The sequence below is a fragment of the Ptychodera flava genome, chromosome 6 (assembly GCF_041260155.1).
Source record: "Ptychodera flava strain L36383 chromosome 6, AS_Pfla_20210202, whole genome shotgun sequence".
In the NCBI taxonomy this organism is placed as follows: domain Eukaryota; kingdom Metazoa; phylum Hemichordata; class Enteropneusta; family Ptychoderidae; genus Ptychodera; species Ptychodera flava.
In genome coordinates, this window is record NC_091933.1 from 25408345 (window position 1) to 25426275 (window position 17931).

Sequence of the window (17931 nt, forward strand, 5' to 3'; positions counted from 1 at the left end):
TAAGCATAGGAAATATATTTACTAGAATGTCGCAATACTGTAACATCTGTTTTTCCTTGTCAGTTTGTAGGATGAATTTTATTCTCAATAAAAAATACTTGAAAAGCATGTGTATTGGTCATATTTGTGTTCTTTACATTATAAAATCTTGTATTTTATCCGTGAAGTTAATAGAATTTTTCATCCATCCAGAGCTGTGAAGTTAGGCACATCATAGCAAGAGATACAACACTCCAGTAATTTGCTAGTAGGATAACTGACATCCCCATGGTCAATGTATGAGATTATCTTCCATTAAGATGGTATATACTGCTACAGCATGTATACTATGACAAAGTTCAGCGATTTGCTTCTCATTAGATATTGTTATACCCTTCATAGCTGTACTATGGGGCATGTCAATAACACACAAGAGAACTCTTGTATGACTGTACAGATTTGCAGTTGAAGATGACCTTTTTAACATTGACACAACTGATACCTGGGAGAAAGGCTAGTTTGAACAAACCAATGCCATCCACATGTTCACGGTGTTTTATGTTTTTAATATCAAAAAAGTTTGCATACTATTACAAGCAACATTCCAGCTACACTTGCGGCAAGAGACAAACATGTGTTAGCATGTCTAAGATTTCTGCATGTCATGAATCTATGAACCCTGAGCATGTTAGAAATACAATGACAGGGCCTTCAGGTTTATCGAATTCAAAATTTTTGGGGAGAAATCCATTTTTTTTGCAGTGAAGTAAAGTCGTATTAAGTCAAATTTACATGCCACAACATCTGGAACTGTAGGGATAATGTTTGAATATCTCCTACAGTAGAATCGCCCCTTAAAACTGAAAGACCTTAACCTTTGCTCAAACTTTCCTCAAGCAAATTTTCAACCCTTCTCTTTCAAAATCTGACAATCTGTCCCCTATGTGCATTCTACCTTAATTGGAGCCCAAGTTTCCTGTGATCCGGGTGATATCTATGCAGTGAGCAATCCCTTTTGTTTATCCTGTGGCAAAGCAGTCCCACTTGGACAGTCAATTGTGTATCATAAGCACTAATTGGTCAAACAGAAACCCACAAAAGTGGGTGTCATATTGTACCGGTAGTGTTGCTGCTTGTCTTTTTGCCGAGTTCATGCTTGATACTCTGGGAGTTTGTTAGTGAAGCACACACATCAACAATTATGATGTGTAGGCTTGCCTTTTCTGGATCACGGGTAGACGTTTCTTCTTTGCTTTCGACAGTTCACCAGCTGCTGCATGCAGTAAATTGCTGTACCAAGTGGCAATCCCATATTTTTGTAGATTTCTTGCTGAGAAAAATGTTCATATTGCTGCATATCTCAGTCCTTTGTTTTGAAATGCTATTGTAATACATGGCATTATGATTCCCGTTTTATGTTACAATTTGACTTGGTCTTGTTATCTCTTATGGTTCTCTCAGAATGTCATTCTGTTTGGTGATTGGTAATGTCTTCTTGATCAATAAATTAACAAAAATATCAAAAAAGCAGTAAAGCAACAAAAATTCACATCCCTTTATGAAAACGAAGGACAGCACATTGGTCGATCTGTCTTGGCAACAGTTGATTCTCAAAGGCCAGGGATGTTGTCAAAGATGCAGCCACAGATTTGCATCTTCAGCATCTGACAACAAGATTGCATTACCATCCTCCAGCATCAGATGCACAGAATCCTACACACATCCATGATCCATAGAGGGATCGTGACACAATCCAACCTTCTAAGTGTCACTATCTGGCTGAAGACATCTCAGCCAGGTTGTTTATCAGTAATGCGTGACTTTATCCGGTGGTATAAGTCCTGCTGCAATTATTCGATTTTCCCTCACAAGGTAGTTAAATGTTGCACATGCATGCGGCTACACATGAGGGGAAAGAAACAAAGAGAGAAAGTATTATTAGATGAAAAGTGCCCAGTGCCTGAACAGTCAATTAATCATTGTTGGGTCGTATTTCAGAATTTCAGTGAACATGCACTCAAATTTAATACTTACGTAGAAAGTAGACAAGAATGATTGCATATTCACATACTAATTTACTCATGAGTAATATGGGGATGTTTTAAGTAGTGAAAGCCTTGTCTGCGCAGTGACAGATCACTCATGTGGGAGTTCTAATGATCCGGCTCTTACCCTCCCACTGTGCCTTTTTATGTAATGGTCAAATTATGTTTTCAAAGGAAAGTTGGGATATCTCCGCAGAGAATATGATATGAAGGGGACTACATGTCATTTAAAGTACTGCAGTTGTGTTCAAGATTTCTTCAATTTCTTTGCCTTGCATGGAAATTGCTCATGCCTAATATCATACTGGTGTACAACACAATGTTTTTTGAGTAACTTTGTAAACAGAGGACTAATAATCAGTACACAGCTCATAGAATTAGAAATATCTAAACTGCTCTTGATTTGCAGGATAAATTACATTCATATATGAAGTATACTTATCACTCACTGTGTCTTGTATCTCGAGAGCTATGCCCTTTGACCTCATAAATTTATGTACCTCTGGGTCCAGTCTCTGGATTTTGGAACCCACTCCTAAAATTAAAATTTCTGATGATAGAGAAATGAAAATAAATGGGTGTAAAATATAGAAAAGAGAAAAAAAGAAAAATATCTGACTCAAACTTGCTGGAGTTCAAGCTGTCACAACGCTCTTCCAAAGTGTGTCTCAGATTCTTTATATCTTGCTTAGTTTTTTTGAGCACAATTTTAAAGAAATCAACTAGGATTAAATTCACCGCTCTGGAAGTTTTTCAGGCATAAAAATTGTTTAAGAAGGTTTAAAAAAATTGTGAGAGAAAATTTGGAAGATCCTTAGGAGAGCTTGCACTCACACAAATTTCAGCCACATCTCTCAAAGCATTGAAACAAAACATAGGGAAAACGAATTTTTGAAAGGTTATGCAAATTACCTGTCATGTGATAGTTATGTAAACAATGGTGACATTATTGTAACCAAAATGTTCCCCTATATCTAGGCTTTCTGAAAATATATAATTTACAGGGATTCTGAGCTTAAAAACCACCAGAGAATTGTTAGCTTAAAAGGTCAATTTCTTGTCTTGGAACCTTAAATCTGCAGAAGGGTTATGATATTAATTCAGTCAAAATGGCAGGATTTACATGCATATCACAATTGTGCACACTTTAATACATTTGGATACCATGTGTCTCTAATGGTATCGACATACCATTTCCTCTCATTGATTGGGGATGCTTGAAAATAAATACTATTACAGTCATTGCTAAATGAGATTTTGCAATATCAAAGTTCTACTATGTTAAGGAAACCAACCAGGGATGTAAGTATGTTCAATCTTGATTAGCTATGGGTATCATGGAGCTAACTTGGTGTTTGTTTCAATAGTCCTGTCTATTGTTCATAGTTATGGCCACTGCGGATGCCAAGAATTTTGAGTCTTCACTTAACACTTTCCTTTTCATTACTTTGATCTGTAAATACATGTACATGTTAGGTATCATGTCCGAGTAACACAACATCCCAAAATGTCCCGCCAACATACACTTGATCTTCAGTGTATGATCATGTGATACCATGATCCACTTTAAATTAAAAGATCCACTTCACTTCTGTTGAGATATTCAGGCCTTGAAGTATAAATAGATATTCCTTCTCCCCGTTATACCTTGAATAAAGCTGTTACACTTCAAGGGTGTCAATTATGATAAATTTGTTAGCCAACTTACCTATTTTTGGTTCAATGATGGGGAAAAGTGAAAGACTTGCTATGTTTATATCTTCAAAACTGCCAACCTTTAAAACAATACAAATGGTCAAACAATCGATGGAATGTACAAGTAATCCCTACTGTGTTTTCAAATTCTGGTTTCATTGCATGGAGAATGATGGCAAATTTAAAAATATGATCATGCTTTTTATTTCATTTGATATTGTTAACTCTTTCAGACCTGATCATCTGGTACAAATCAACATTACCCTGCAATAGAATTTTGGGTTTCAGGCCTGAAAATGTTAAGGGCCATGATTCCAACAGTTCATTTCCCATTAACTGCTTCCCTGATTGCATTTGATCACATCATTCAATGGAACTATGTTGTACATTTACATCTACACATAAATAGAAACCATTCAATAATTGGCAGTGTGATATCAAAACACTTCTCAGACAGAGTATTGCTGCCAATCTATAGAAAGGTCTTTGATTGAACCACTTGAAACAATTCAAGAATTTCATTTCTGCCATTCAAATTTTGCACGCATGAACAATTGGTTCAACTATTGTTTACCAAACCCCTACCTTTTGACCTTTCCCAGATAAAAATCATACTTACATTCCAATGAACGAGAGATTTTGGTAAAATTGCTACGGGTCCTACTATTTTGTCTCCACTTATCATAAAGCCAAGTTCACTGTATTTGGATATAAACGGTAGACCACCTTGATCCTTTTCTATGACAGACACTGTAGTTTTCTGGTAAAGTTCATCATCTGTTGGATACATTTTACTCATACATCGAATGCCATTCCTGGGGATAAAAACATGTAGAGTACATTCCTTTTTTTTACATACATTACTGACCATAACAGTTGAAGAAAATTGCACCCAACTAAAGATAAAATGGACAATGTTTGTAATTGCTTGTGAGCACAGTGAATCCAGACCGAAGTTTGATTAGTTTTTTTTCTTGTAACTTCTTGTTGAGCTCTAAATGTCTTCATCCATCAAACTGGAATACTACTAAGGTCTTTTGGAGTCTTTTGAGACCTTGAGACAGTATATACATCATTTGCGGTTGCAGTAAGATAGCATCATCACAAAGTGGTCCAGAAGCAAACAAATTGCTGTAATTAATTTAAATAAATGCGTAAAAATTTCTTTGTGTTATTAAAAAAATTATAATTATGTACATCATTGATAAGAAATGTAATATTTCTGTCATTATTGCGTACTTTATGTTGATAAAAATAAATTAGTCCTTATTGTGTACTTACATAAAAATACCCAACTCTGCATGGAATCCTGAATGTTCAGAATTCATGCCAAATTTGTGCAGCTGCAGCAAAGACGTGCCTCGAAAATGTAAGTACACAATACTGACAGAAATATCATATTTTTATCACCAATGTTCATTGTTATGTATTTATTAATAAAATAAAGAATTTGTTATGACTATGATGCCTTTTCCCCCCATGTGGATGGCCCTTTTTTTGACTAAAGTTTCAAGTCTCTAAAATTTGTTGTTATGATACTTGTGATTGGAGAAGCAGCCATTTTCAATACATGCATGTATGCATGCAGAGCAAGAGCAAGACCTTTCCCCACCATCCAAAATCGCGGGAAAGTTGTTGGCTACAGAACCACCGCAAAGCTAAGACGGACCTTGTCAAGTATGCTGCCACGGAAGTACCTAGCAGACTGTACCATTATATTTTAGGGGTGCCCAAAAGGTGTCAGGGCCTGAATTTAGCCGTTAGACAACACTTTTGCCAATGATAACTATTTGCAAGTTCAATAGTAATAAATAAATAAATTTTGTCTTTTCAACACTCTGAACTAAGTTCAACAATGTACTAGTTCAAGAAATCCTGCATGGGAATGGGTTATAGTCGTTAAAACTTTGTGTTCATGCACAATGTACAGGTGCTGTAATAAAATATGTGAAGAAAGGTGCCAAAAGAATAGGTATAATCCACAGCAAAAAGGGAATCTGCTCAACTACAAAAGTTGTTGTAGAATGTGTGAAGAGGGGTGCCAAGCGGCAAAAGACATTACAGGACAATAAAATTTGCATGCAGTGAATATGTCTTTCACATCTTCAGGAATGGCTCAGTGCTAGTGGTATTCTTGCAGTAATTGGAAAGAAACAAACTGTCCTATGACTTTTGTCAATCCTCCAAAAAGTGATATACCCATGCCAGGAAATGCCAAGAGGATTTGACCGGTTAACCTCGCTGTTAATTTTATGCAGGAAATTACAATAACAATGCTTGGTCGAATGACGCAGTGCCTTGAGGGGGGGATCGCCAGTGGTATAGGGGGAGGAGTACCTTCCCGATGGTGATAAGTGGTGCGGATTATTGTCGCCTAGGTGACTGGCGCATACGCGTGCCAAAAGACACCTATGGTTGATTTCCTGTTGACCAGTCGGATGGCAGAGTTGCAAATACCTGGACTGAACCATTTTGTTTTTTGTGGGTGTCGGTGGTACTTTGACAATAAAAGTAAAGATGCACACATATTGAGTTTATTGTCTTGTTTATGAGCGGCGAGTATTTCCAACAGCATAAATTATGTGCATTTGCCCTAGAAGAAATAATTTCGAATAAAACATCGCGAATGTAACCACATTCCTTAAGCTCGACGTACACTTAAGTGCCCCAAAGAACCATGAAATCGCCCGACTTTCGATTGAAGAGATGAGTTTTGCCAAACCGCGTATACAGAAATTTCAAAGTGGCAGATGACTTTATTTTTAGAATCATAGACAGTATAGCGAGATGTAAAAATGTGAAAGAGGCTCCCCACCTAACTATCCTAAATGTTTTTTTGTCGAGTTTGTGTTTGATTTGTTTCGAAAATGTGTTCCGATTGTTTGTGTTAATGAAATGTTTGTTTCGCTTTGGATATTTGTAGGGAAGTTTGGATTAGTTTGTACGGTAATGTTTTGTTTGTGTGGGGAAAGCTTATGGCGAGACGCAGCCGGGCCTATGGTGTTACAAATTTGATAGAGTGGCCCTTTGACGCTTGCGGCGAAACCCGAGTGTAGTTTCTCATCAGTCGCAGTGTAGATTCTTTCCTTAGTTTGTGTTTGTGACAATTTATTTTAATGCATTTTAGTTGTCTTGTTCTTCGAGTAGCGTGGCAAGTATATTAATTTTTAGGTCTCGTTGTGAGTCCGTTTGGTGGTTCGGTTTGTTTGTTCTATGTTTCTTTACTTCGGTAAATTTTGTTTTGACTAGTGTGTCTTTTAGATTTTTGCGGAGGTTTGTGAATTTTTAGGCAATAAGTACCACTGCGGGGTACGGATTTTATGTTTATTGGATCAAGATACTTACAAGTATCATGGTTGATGTGCTTGTTCTCGCACATTTTGATTAATAGTTCGTTTACTTTGTTTACTGTTTGTTCTGGCTTGTTGTGTATAATACTGAGTGTCTGTAATTGCCTTTCGCATTCGAGTATGTTATCGTTTGTGTTGACATGACGAAAACCCGACCCTTGTCGAAGGGTTTTTTTCCGAAATTTGTCTATTGTTTGCAAGCTGGTTTATCGCGTTTCTTTTGGCACGCGACATGTTTTGTTTCCTTGTTTGAAAGGATATCTCTAGAAGTGCGAGTTAGCAGCTTCAGATAGCTTTCAAGTTTTGGGGTTTTTTTTGGTGTTCGGGGGTCCAATTTGACTTTCTTTGAATTGGTGTTGTTGCAATTGTTTGTGTCTCACGATGTAGCATAGTCACATCTTACGACTGTATTTGTTGAAATCCTGAGGTGGTTTTATTTTGTTTGATTTTGTTGGTGTCCGAATGAATTTGACGGCTTTGCCTAGTGCTATTTTTCGGAGTTTCATAGTTTGAGCGATGATAGGTTCTTGCTGAATTTCATGTTGTTGTCGGCTTTTCTGTGGAAATAGCAGATTTATTTCCACGGCCATTTTTCTGTAACATTACGGTGATTGTTTATTTTGTATTTAATGTTGTGTTTCAGTTGTTTGTTATGTGTAAGATTTTGTTATTTCTTTTAAATGTTTGTGTGTTCTATGTCATTTTATGGCTTTTTGGTAGTTCTCTTTTTGGAGTACACCGGTATTTGGTGGCCCTGAAAAGGGCCGCTTGGTATGGGTTTTTGTTAGCGCTTGGCGCGTTTGTTTTGGCAATGAGCCTAGCTTTTTTATGCTACTTTTCGCCGATTCGATGTGCTGGGTGAGTAGGTGTTTGCCGCCTTCTTGTCACTGTGTGTGCGTACATGGACAGTCTGCATAGCCCTTGAATGTGGTCTCGATTTTGATCAAACTTACAATTTCGGAGTATATATCAAAACTGATAAATGATTTATGTTTTCACATGGATTCACAAAAAGTTTCGCCCCGGTGTTCATTTTTGGCCCAGGAATTCCATCTACCCACCCTTTGCAGAGTAGTAAGCTTATGGGGCAAGTAAACATGGATGCGCCGGTGCGATTCAACGATCAGCCTGTATATCGGATCGAAAGTCAACAATTTTGCGGCTCGGACTATGATTTATAAGTTTATATAAACATAGGGCCAAAGTCCCTGAAGCTACTATAGACATGGATACAAAATTAAGTATTTCCTTACTGTATGAAATTATCTCACTAAGGTCATCCTACGGACAAGTAAACTAAATATTAAAGCTGTCTGACCAGCGGTTTTGAAAGAACAAGCAACTCGACAGTTGACAGAGCTCTGTTGAGTTATGTAGAGAATAACCTTTTGTGACACATGTATTGATGAAGAAGGTGGATATCTTTGATTAACATTGTGAGTTCTGTTTAATAAGTTGAGACTGTACATACTCAGAGAAAGCACACTGAAGAGACAAAGGTTTGAAACTTAAGAAGTTCAAGGTCATCAAAAGCATTATAAGGAATCATGTAACACTTTCATTGCACTGTTTACACAGATTGCATAATTGCTATAAATAGCACATGAGGAATCTTTATACAGCCAGCTTTACCATAAAAACCCTATCACTTTGACCACTCTTTAATTGACCACTCTATTTTTTTCCTCAAAAAGTAATTTTATTTATCCTTACCAAGTCTACCATAAATGGAAATTAGAACTTTCTCTATCTCTATCTCTATCTCTATTGACTATTTTGAGCAATTTCTTTTAGATAACATACAGGGCACAATAAATGACGGTTCAGAATATGTCAAAGTTGGGATTCAGGAAAGTTGCCTTTACATGTTTTAATCCTCCAAGATGGTAAGCATTTCACTATGAACTGTCAAAAAAAGTTGAACTTTCTGATAATTCCACACTAAAATTATTTTGGCTTTGATGATTTCCTAATTAATTCAATTATTTAAAATCATATTATTATTTTTTTCTGGGTGAATTGATAGGGTTTATACAGTACAAGAATTACATACAATGTAAGTCAAATTTTGACCAAAAATGACAAAAAAATTCTTAAAAATACAGATTTGCATATTCATCACAATTTGAACAAGTCTAAGTTGGGTTACCCCTAGGGACCTGTATACCAAATAAAAAGCTGTCTGACCAGCGGTTATGAAGAAGAAGATTTTTTACCAAAAACACCTTTTTTGGCATTAATTTGCCTATTTCAACAATATCAAAAAATTAAAAAAAATAGTTTCTCAAAATCATATTTTTCATCTACACAACAAATATCAAATCAGTAAGTACTGCGGTTCTCAAGATATTTGAGTGGACGGACGCCTCACAAACGGACATACATACATACATACATACATACATACATACATACATACATAGCATACAGACTGACGACGGACGCCGTACGGATACCCATCCCAATAGCTTCTATAGACTATAGTCTATAATAGCTAAAAAGTATAAGGCGCAGGGTATTATATATTGACTGATTACTGCAGCTATAGATAGGCTACATTCAGGACGGGCAGCGACGGGCAGTAATTAGAAGGCAAAACAGGTGGTTTCAACCGTGGGCAGAACTCGGTGGCATGATACTGAACTTTAATAGTAAGCCTGTCACCTTGAAGGTAATGCTGTAGGTGAAACAAGGACTTCAAACGCACGATGGTACAAACAACACCACAAGTGAAACGTACACATAGAAATACACGCGTTCCTACGTTGTGCCAATCTGGGCCACGCGATTAAAATATGACTGATACTGCTGGATAGTGTTAATTGAGTCGGTAAACAGTCAATTAATAGTTTAATTGACTACCTGGGTGATTGGCTGGTGTGTCCAACGACGTCATATGCAAAGCAGGCCAAAAGACAAAAGCCCCCAAAGATATTGACAGCTGGCCAGGGGTCACCATGAATACGTATTGAAGCTTCACTGCGCAGAAATCGCGGTGTCAAGCCTTCTTAACCGGTCAAATCCTCTTGGCATTTCCTCTCATGCCATTTCACAACTACTGCCACAAGCGCACTTTGTCTACTGCTGGTTCCCTTACATAGTTTATTTAAACTTTATTTCTTAGATTTGATGTTGTATTTTGTACATTTTACTGTATGGGTTTATGGCCTGAAATAAAGAATATAATAATAACATAAGTACGCGTATTCAGTCCCTCACGACCATCGACCACCCCTAAAAAATAATGGTACACTCTGCCGGGTACTTCCATGGGGGTAGTACCTTCTATGGAAGGTACTACCCCCTGTTATGACCATACGTTATCCGTCGCCTGTTATCCATGCAAGGAGGTAGTGTCGCTTTCTACCTTCTTTGAGTCCTTGCCACATAGCTTCTGCTGGAAACAAGCATGTAGTTAGGTGTGATACTGCAGCAGTGCTAGTGCTGTGGCTTATCAATCTTGCTCGGTTCAAGGGTCATCGCCACAGAACCGCTGCCAGCCATCACATAGAGTTTCTTGATAGTTCATTGCGAGGCCAATCAGTGTCGCTGATTTTACTCACAAAATGATGAAATGTATTATTCTTTGAATCAACTTGTACCCGCTTTATTATTATCTTGTTTTGCCGTCCGACCCAAATTCCCAGGCAAAACCTCGAGCTACTGTATTGCAGCTAAAGCACGGGTAGACTGTAGCTGTGGGTCCATAGCTGTGGTGTTTTCAGACGGGATTCATGCCTTTTACGGGCTGGTTTTGACTGTGGTGGCGGGGTTATTAAAATCGTAAAAGTCAAAAACCAGCCCGTAAAAGGCATGAATCCCGTCTGAAAACACCACAGCTATGGACCCACAGCTAGGGTAGACTGATACTTTGCTGCGGATCAGTAGCCCTACCACTCCCTTTGCCAGCAAAGGGAGTGGCAAAAAGCCGGACACTCTCGCCATACTCGTAGGGCTAACTGATAGTGATACTATGCACGGCACACGAAACGTGAGGCATGAGGCTGATGTGTGCTGCAAATTATGGCCATCTCGCGCTAATACAACCCACCCAGCGCAGAAGAAATCGAAAATGCTGGGTTTTTGGTGAATGCTTGTAACATTACTCCGGTGAACTGTGCAATCTTACCGAAATCTTGTTATCTTCGCCGTAAATAATGCAGCAGACCGAATTACCATGGACGTCGCCATATTGAAATTACACAATACAGGCCTGTGGGGGCGTAGATTGCAAAACATCGTAGTTTAGTGGCCAAAAAAAGATTTGTTTCTGGTCATCGCTCGCGTCATTTCAGGACCTGCGCGTCATGTCTTTTTTCTCGTAAAAATTCTTAGTGAGTCAGAATTTCGTGTTGTGGCTGGCCTAAATTCAAAGTTTTTTATGATGCACGTCCAAAAATGCTAAAAAGAAAACGGAAGTATTTTGCAGCTACAACAACTGTTGCATCAATATGCCAAACCAGTATATTTACCAATAAAAAAAACTTTTGCTGAATGTCAAGGACCAGAAACAAAGCTTCCTTTTTTCGGCCTTAGTGCACCGGGTATTTCACTTTTTTCTTCATACAAGCTCAGTAAATACCCATCCTCTGGCAGTGCACAGTCTGGCGGTACAGTTTTCTATGGTAGATTACGTTTCACAAATTCCCAACCAAATCTGTTATTAATCTACCACATCATGATGTTAACATTTAGCTACTGCTGCTAATGATGATGATTTACTTTAATATTAGGGTTGGTAACTGTTGCAATCGTAAACATGAAGCTTGGTTCCCCGCGACAAAATAACTAAAGTTATTGCTTGTATTATTATTAGTAAGTCAAATCGTAAGCAAAGCTGTTTCTGTTTGTTTGGTTTTTTTTTTCAAATTACGAAACGTATCTTTTGGCCATGAGTGAAAACAGCTTTTACCGAAATGGGTCCGTTGACACCTGTAGACCAACATGAAACTGAATTATCCATAGCTTTCCTCGATATTCTTCTGAACAAAAGCTCATTCTTGCGATTTTTTATCCATCCTACGGGCTTCTTAAAATTTGTTGTGGTAACGCTCAAGCTGTTATCATTGAAAAGACATGAAAATATCAGTGATAGCATAAGATCTACAAAATTACAAGGGTTAATTTTTGTCATACTTTTCAGTGAATTTTGCTTATTCTGTTATCCAAAGTAACGTTTATTATAACAGTGTTTTTGCATCTTCCACGATTCATAGCACTTGAACATCTGCACGAAATTTATGTCTTTTTTGTGTTTTCCATATAGGCCCTATCATTCCTTGCTTTCATTTTCTTTAACTTTTTGTTTTGTTTCGTTTCGTTTGAATTACTGAGAAACTGAATGAAAATATGGCACGTTCAGTCATGCAGCAGAACTTATGTACGTTGCCAATACTTCAAATGTTTACTTTATGCGGTGGATTCAGCGTTACAACCTCTGCTTAAAATTAGACAGTACACTGCATGTATGCCTTGGAGAGCTCGACAACACCTACCGAAGAAATTCGCCCATGCACGTTTTCCTTTTCACACGTATAACCTACACGTTTAAGAGGGGGTTGTCCCGTTGGCGGCTGCGCGACTTTCTTCGAGACAAACATTACGTCCAGAAATTGGGGATGAATGTCATGCAAATGTGAAGGAAATTCAGCATTTGATGCATACTTCACCATTTTTGTAGCTTTCCAATCAACGTTTGTTGCGCCCCTTCGTTTTATAAAGGTGTTTCGGCGGCGGTCACCGCGACTTCGATCAACTGGTCACCAGTTGATCGAAGTAACAGCCGTCATCTCAAAATGTTGGATGTGCTCAAGTTAGTCCTATGCGCACAACCGCCGACAGGACGGCCCTTTCATTGCATTGTTTATGGACTGAAACAAATCAATACACACTGATACAAGTAGGATATCACAGATCTAGATAGCTTGCAATGTAAAAATTAACGAATTAGCCCGATTAAGAAGATCCCTGCTGCAGAAACGTCGTAAAGTGTGTTTCACTCTCTCTCTCTCTCTCTCTCTCTCTCTCTCCATATCATTTCTCAATCCTATGTACCATCTCGTCGGCAGTAGGGGAGCATAATATGTGTATTGGATGTTGGTAGTTAATCTCAAAGTACTTCATATTATTTCTATTATTTTGTGGATGAATGTGTGCGAAGTGGATACTATCTGTAGGTCATCACCCTGTTGTCATCTTAATCGTTAATTGTGATCCGTGACTTGCCTTTAAGTCATATAATAGCGTCAGAAAAAATACATTCATCCAAAGCTTAAGATCTGAAAATTTAGGCACTATAAGGATAACACCATTCTCTACAATTCCGTTGTTTGTTCGTCTTTTCAGTGGTACAGTGCTTCTAACGTTGCATAATTCTGTCAAGCGCATTGACAAGAAAATTACACTGAATCTCAAATCCAACTCTGCGCTTCCATTCACAACTCTACGAGCAAACGGTCACAGAAATAAACTTGTCATGAATTTGGAAACAAATGTTTCACAGCGTCATCTTCATGTCATAAGAAAATGCATATTCGTTTAAGCACTTGGCACTCATTAAAGTCTTCCACGTCTAGAAATAACATGCATAATATTCTATGTTTCTGTATAATAGTTATTTCGTATTGATTTAATTACTGCAACAGTAAAATGTTCGCAAAAAGGTCAAGTTTAACTTTATCATCATCAATACGGATCTTATAGAGATCATTTACTGCCCCTGATGTGTTGAAATGTGAGCGTGTAGTCACGTTACTGTTCGTAGATTTTATCTCTACAATGACCACATTTTCATAATTCACCAATTTTTTCTGACAGTACTGTTCATTTTATTATTCATGATAATTTATGCTCAAGGCAGTGTGAGAGTCAAAACGCAAACTTATGTTGGAACAAGAAAATATAGTGAGATATAATTTCATTTCCATTTGCTCTGTCATAAAGTATAATATATCAAAAAATTGTCGAAAATAGTGACTCTCGTTGCCGTTGTTACGTGTAATTGCTATTCTAACAGTTTCCTCGAACGAGACGCAAAGTAGAATGAGTGCAACATAGGAAGTGCCTCAGTCTTTAGACGTCCCCGAACGACAAAACATCAAGACAGCTGAGGATGGACATATTTAGGTAGTTACAATTTGAGTAGTATTTACATTTCATCGAACCCTTTTATAGGGCCGCTACAACGTATTTTTCGCGCCTCCTGCTGTCCACAGGACTGTGAAAATGTCCCCGCAGAGCTATGAAAATGAGCCCCCAGCAGAGAAAGTTTAAATTCTGCTTAACACTCATGACTTCATACATTTAAACAAATATCCCATTTGAGTGCTGGAATATATCATGCCAAGACCTAAATTAATCGAATTCATCATTACACCATATGACGTCGAATTTAACGCTATATATAGAGAGAGACTAATACATCTATGACTTGCCAGTCTTGCCCCGAACCGAAATGCCCCGCTGATATGAATATCAAATCGCTTGACAGGAAAAATAGGAAAACAGTTCGTTTGTGGCGTGTGTGTGTGTGTGTGTGCGCGCGCGCAAATGAAAATATTCGTATGTCATCTTTACGTGTATACATACTTGCTTTCCGGCCTTCCTACCTACCCACCTACCTACCTACCTACCCCCTACATACATACATACATACATACATACATACATACATACATACATACATACGTATCTGTATATAGACCTACAGAAGTTCATACAATGTCGTACAGGTACAAATAACCCTTTTTAAGGGTGTCGAGAGTGAAATTATGCCATATATCGTACATGCTTGCGTAGGAATGTCCAAATAGCTGTGGTTTTGTGATCGATAGAACTTTCAGATAGTCGGAGCGGAATATTCCACTGAAATGTAAGTTTTGTTGATATTCACCTCTCCAAGAAATTTCTCAGTTGCCACATTTGTATTCCGAACGAGTTCATACGTCACTGGTCCATGTATTCAGACCTAGTGCTCGTATATGTACAATTGTAGACAGTGTAAAGGCAATGAACACAAATTATAATCGCGCTAGCATTTTCCGACCCATGAAAATGATTGCTCAGTCATTTTCGAGAGAGTGGCGTCAAACGGTCGATAATATTCACACAGCTTCTTTTGCACGCCTTCGTCGACATCCGGGTGTGTGCGTCCCTTGTTACTCCCCAGGCAATGTTTGTTAGGAAAAGCCAGACAGAAGAAATTCTTTGTGCTATCAAAGTAAAAATGATCCGACTGGAAAAAGGGTCGCAACTCTAGAAAAGTCTCTACTCTTTGTAGTTCGCTAATTGGATCTACCTTAAAGAGGTCACCATCGATGATGAGAATTTGGTTCGGCGGAAAATATTCGAACCAGCGAATCAAGTGTTTTACGTACACGCCGACATCGACAATTTCATTGAACATGTTTACTGTACCGAAACGATCGCCTTCTATAACCGATTTCTCAAAAGTTTCAGCTATGTACTTGTGACGCATCCCGACAGAAAACTTAGGCTGCTTAATTGTCCACTCCAGGTAGTCAGACACCAGGCGGTACACCGGATCGCATAGGATGAAAATAATTTTGACGTTGAGGGAGACATCCATCCTAATCTTCGACGGCACGTCGTGTGGGTGGATGAAATACGTCGGCGTTTTCTCGATTGTGATCTGATGCGGGGCAGAGAACGGCATCTGGTATCGGTACCAGTCGATTCCCTTGTCGTACTGGGCATCGAAATAATGCGGCTCTGGCCCCGGTCCGACAACGTGAGGATGTAGATTAAGGAAGTTCATCAGCGGTGACGTACCACATTTACGAACACCAGCGATGATGGCGTTCGGTAGCCGTCTCTCACAGCTCCTCTCTCTCAGTGCAGCCTCCTTCACAACTGTCTTCAAGAGATAGGCGGGACTGTTAGGAAGGTAGCACGAACGGTTGAACTTCTCGTAAATGTATTCATCTCTGTCGTACTTTGCTTTCCAGTCTGTTTGGAAGGCGGCGTGATGAATCGAACCGTCCTCGCCAAGTTCCGCCAATCCGCCGGCCTGATGTTCATCTAATTCTTTCAATCGAACAGAGGCAATGTAGTAGAGATAGGCAAGCAATGATAACAACAATATCAGTGATATGAAACTATTCTGGCGAAAGCCGCGCCTTGGATAGGCAACGTATCGGAACACCAGTGTCATCCTTTTTTTCGAAGGTTATCTGTCTCTACGTCAGCAAGGAAACGCGGTCAGATTGTGCGCACAATTAAATCCTCTATGTTTTAATATGAATTGCAACTGGCACTTACCGGGCAACAGCTGCTGTTGCGACTAATGGGCTGTTGCCCCGTGTCGTCACCAGGTTCTCAGTGCACATATTGAACTGTTGAAAGCGATGGAATACAGCAAAGTCTAGAAATCAAGTAGTGCAATTGTGAAAAGAAAATTTGCCGAGATCGTTTTTTCAACCGATTAAAATCACATCTTCCCGCGTGAAGTGTTTCTTATTATTAAAGGAAATAACTTTCGTTACCCGTTCACATTTCGATCCTGAATTCGATTTGTTTGCATCCTCTTGAAAACCGATGATTATATCACTTGAAATAAACTTTTCCGCTCGACATTTTATGCCTTCCTCCGCCATAAATCGTGAAAATTCCTTACCATTCCTTCTCGTAACACGACTTTCGCCCCCCTTCCCCAATCCATGGCGAACTCCTAGCCATGTGTTCAGTCTTGAATCACGATTTACAATACACTCAAGCTATATAACAGGCGAAAGACACGGTATTTCGGGCATCTAGCAGAGATTCTCCGCCTCAAGGAGCAGGTGCGCTGATATATATCCAAATTTTCCTATGGAAAACAGTACAGGTATCGTCCTACATGACATCTCTCCATCCCCAAGACTAAACGGACTCACAACCGGCCATGTCAATTATTAGTAATAATCATAAGTTCACTTTACCTAGTAACATACTGCCTGCTTCTACGTTTCCTCCCAAAGTCTCTCGCAGTATTAATAGAAAAAAAAATCATTCTCGCTTATAGGAGGAACCATTAGTGTTTTCCAGGAACAATCACAACTATGATATGTGACCCTGATGTCACTCCTGACAGTTTCACCTATCGAGGAACACTTCACATCTCACTGTCGGTAACGTTGTGAATGACTGCATGGGAGTCTTGGCAGAGAGGTTTACAAAATAGACGTCTAGAGCCGCTTCCTGGCTCGGTCCACAACAATTTGACATGTACAGAGAATAAAAGATGTAGTATCAAGCTCAGGGTCATATTTTGACTACCTGACCAGACTTCAAACATATTGCAGGTGCTCCCGACTCGGGACGGATGGTGGAGGGTTAAGCACATTTGGCCCTGGGGCCCCTCCCTTTCCGGCTGCAGCGTTGTTGTCCCGTCCGGTCTGTGTACCAACTCCCAACTTCCAAAGATTTATCGCTCCTTGCCAGCCAGAGTGTATAAGTTGCTCTTAGGACTGTCATGGATATGCTATGTACAGCAGTCCTGATTTCGTTATCAGAGAGACCTATGTACTTGAGGCATGAACGGAGATAGAGTAATATTTGTAAACCCTCCGGAACCTACTTCCACTGCAAAATCTTCTTCTATTGGAAGTATCAACTCTATCACTACTCATTTTCTTTTTTTCTTTTTTGTATTTTATGAATTTTTTTATTGAGGTCTTCAATAATGCTTACAACACTTGTAGAAATGTGAGTACAGTTCTATCGAATCATGAAGGTAGGAGAAAATCACCTCCATGATCAAACCTTATACAGTAAAATCAAACATACCAATAAGTCCTTTTATGAGAGTCTCAGAGATACAATATCATTAAATTCTAGAATGGATTATTCATTACGATGTGAAG

At 38.8% G+C, this 17931-nt stretch overlaps 2 protein-coding genes across 2 annotated transcripts; both read right to left on the reverse strand.

The window, feature by feature from the left end:
• Nucleotides 1-524: 524 nt before the first annotated feature.
• Nucleotides 525-11275, reverse strand: LOC139135313 (NADH dehydrogenase [ubiquinone] 1 alpha subcomplex assembly factor 3-like). Its single transcript, XM_070702655.1, has 5 exons — nt 11199-11275; nt 4339-4534; nt 3733-3799; nt 2474-2574; nt 525-1878 (listed from the first exon to the last, which is right to left on the reverse strand). The coding sequence occupies exons 1-5, from the start codon at nt 11258-11260 to the stop codon at nt 1786-1788; spliced, it is 519 nt and encodes a 172-aa protein (XP_070558756.1). The 5' UTR covers nt 11261-11275; the 3' UTR covers nt 525-1785.
• Nucleotides 11276-13726: 2451 nt separating this feature from the next.
• On the reverse strand, nt 13727-16309 carry LOC139135315 (heparan sulfate glucosamine 3-O-sulfotransferase 1-like). The gene is made up of 2 exons (XM_070702656.1): nt 14740-16309; nt 13727-14696 (listed from the first exon to the last, which is right to left on the reverse strand). Exon 1 carries the CDS (start codon nt 16239-16241, stop codon nt 15099-15101), a length of 1143 nt encoding a protein of 380 aa, XP_070558757.1. The 5' UTR covers nt 16242-16309; the 3' UTR covers nt 13727-14696; nt 14740-15098.
• Nucleotides 16310-17931: the final 1622 nt, after the last annotated feature.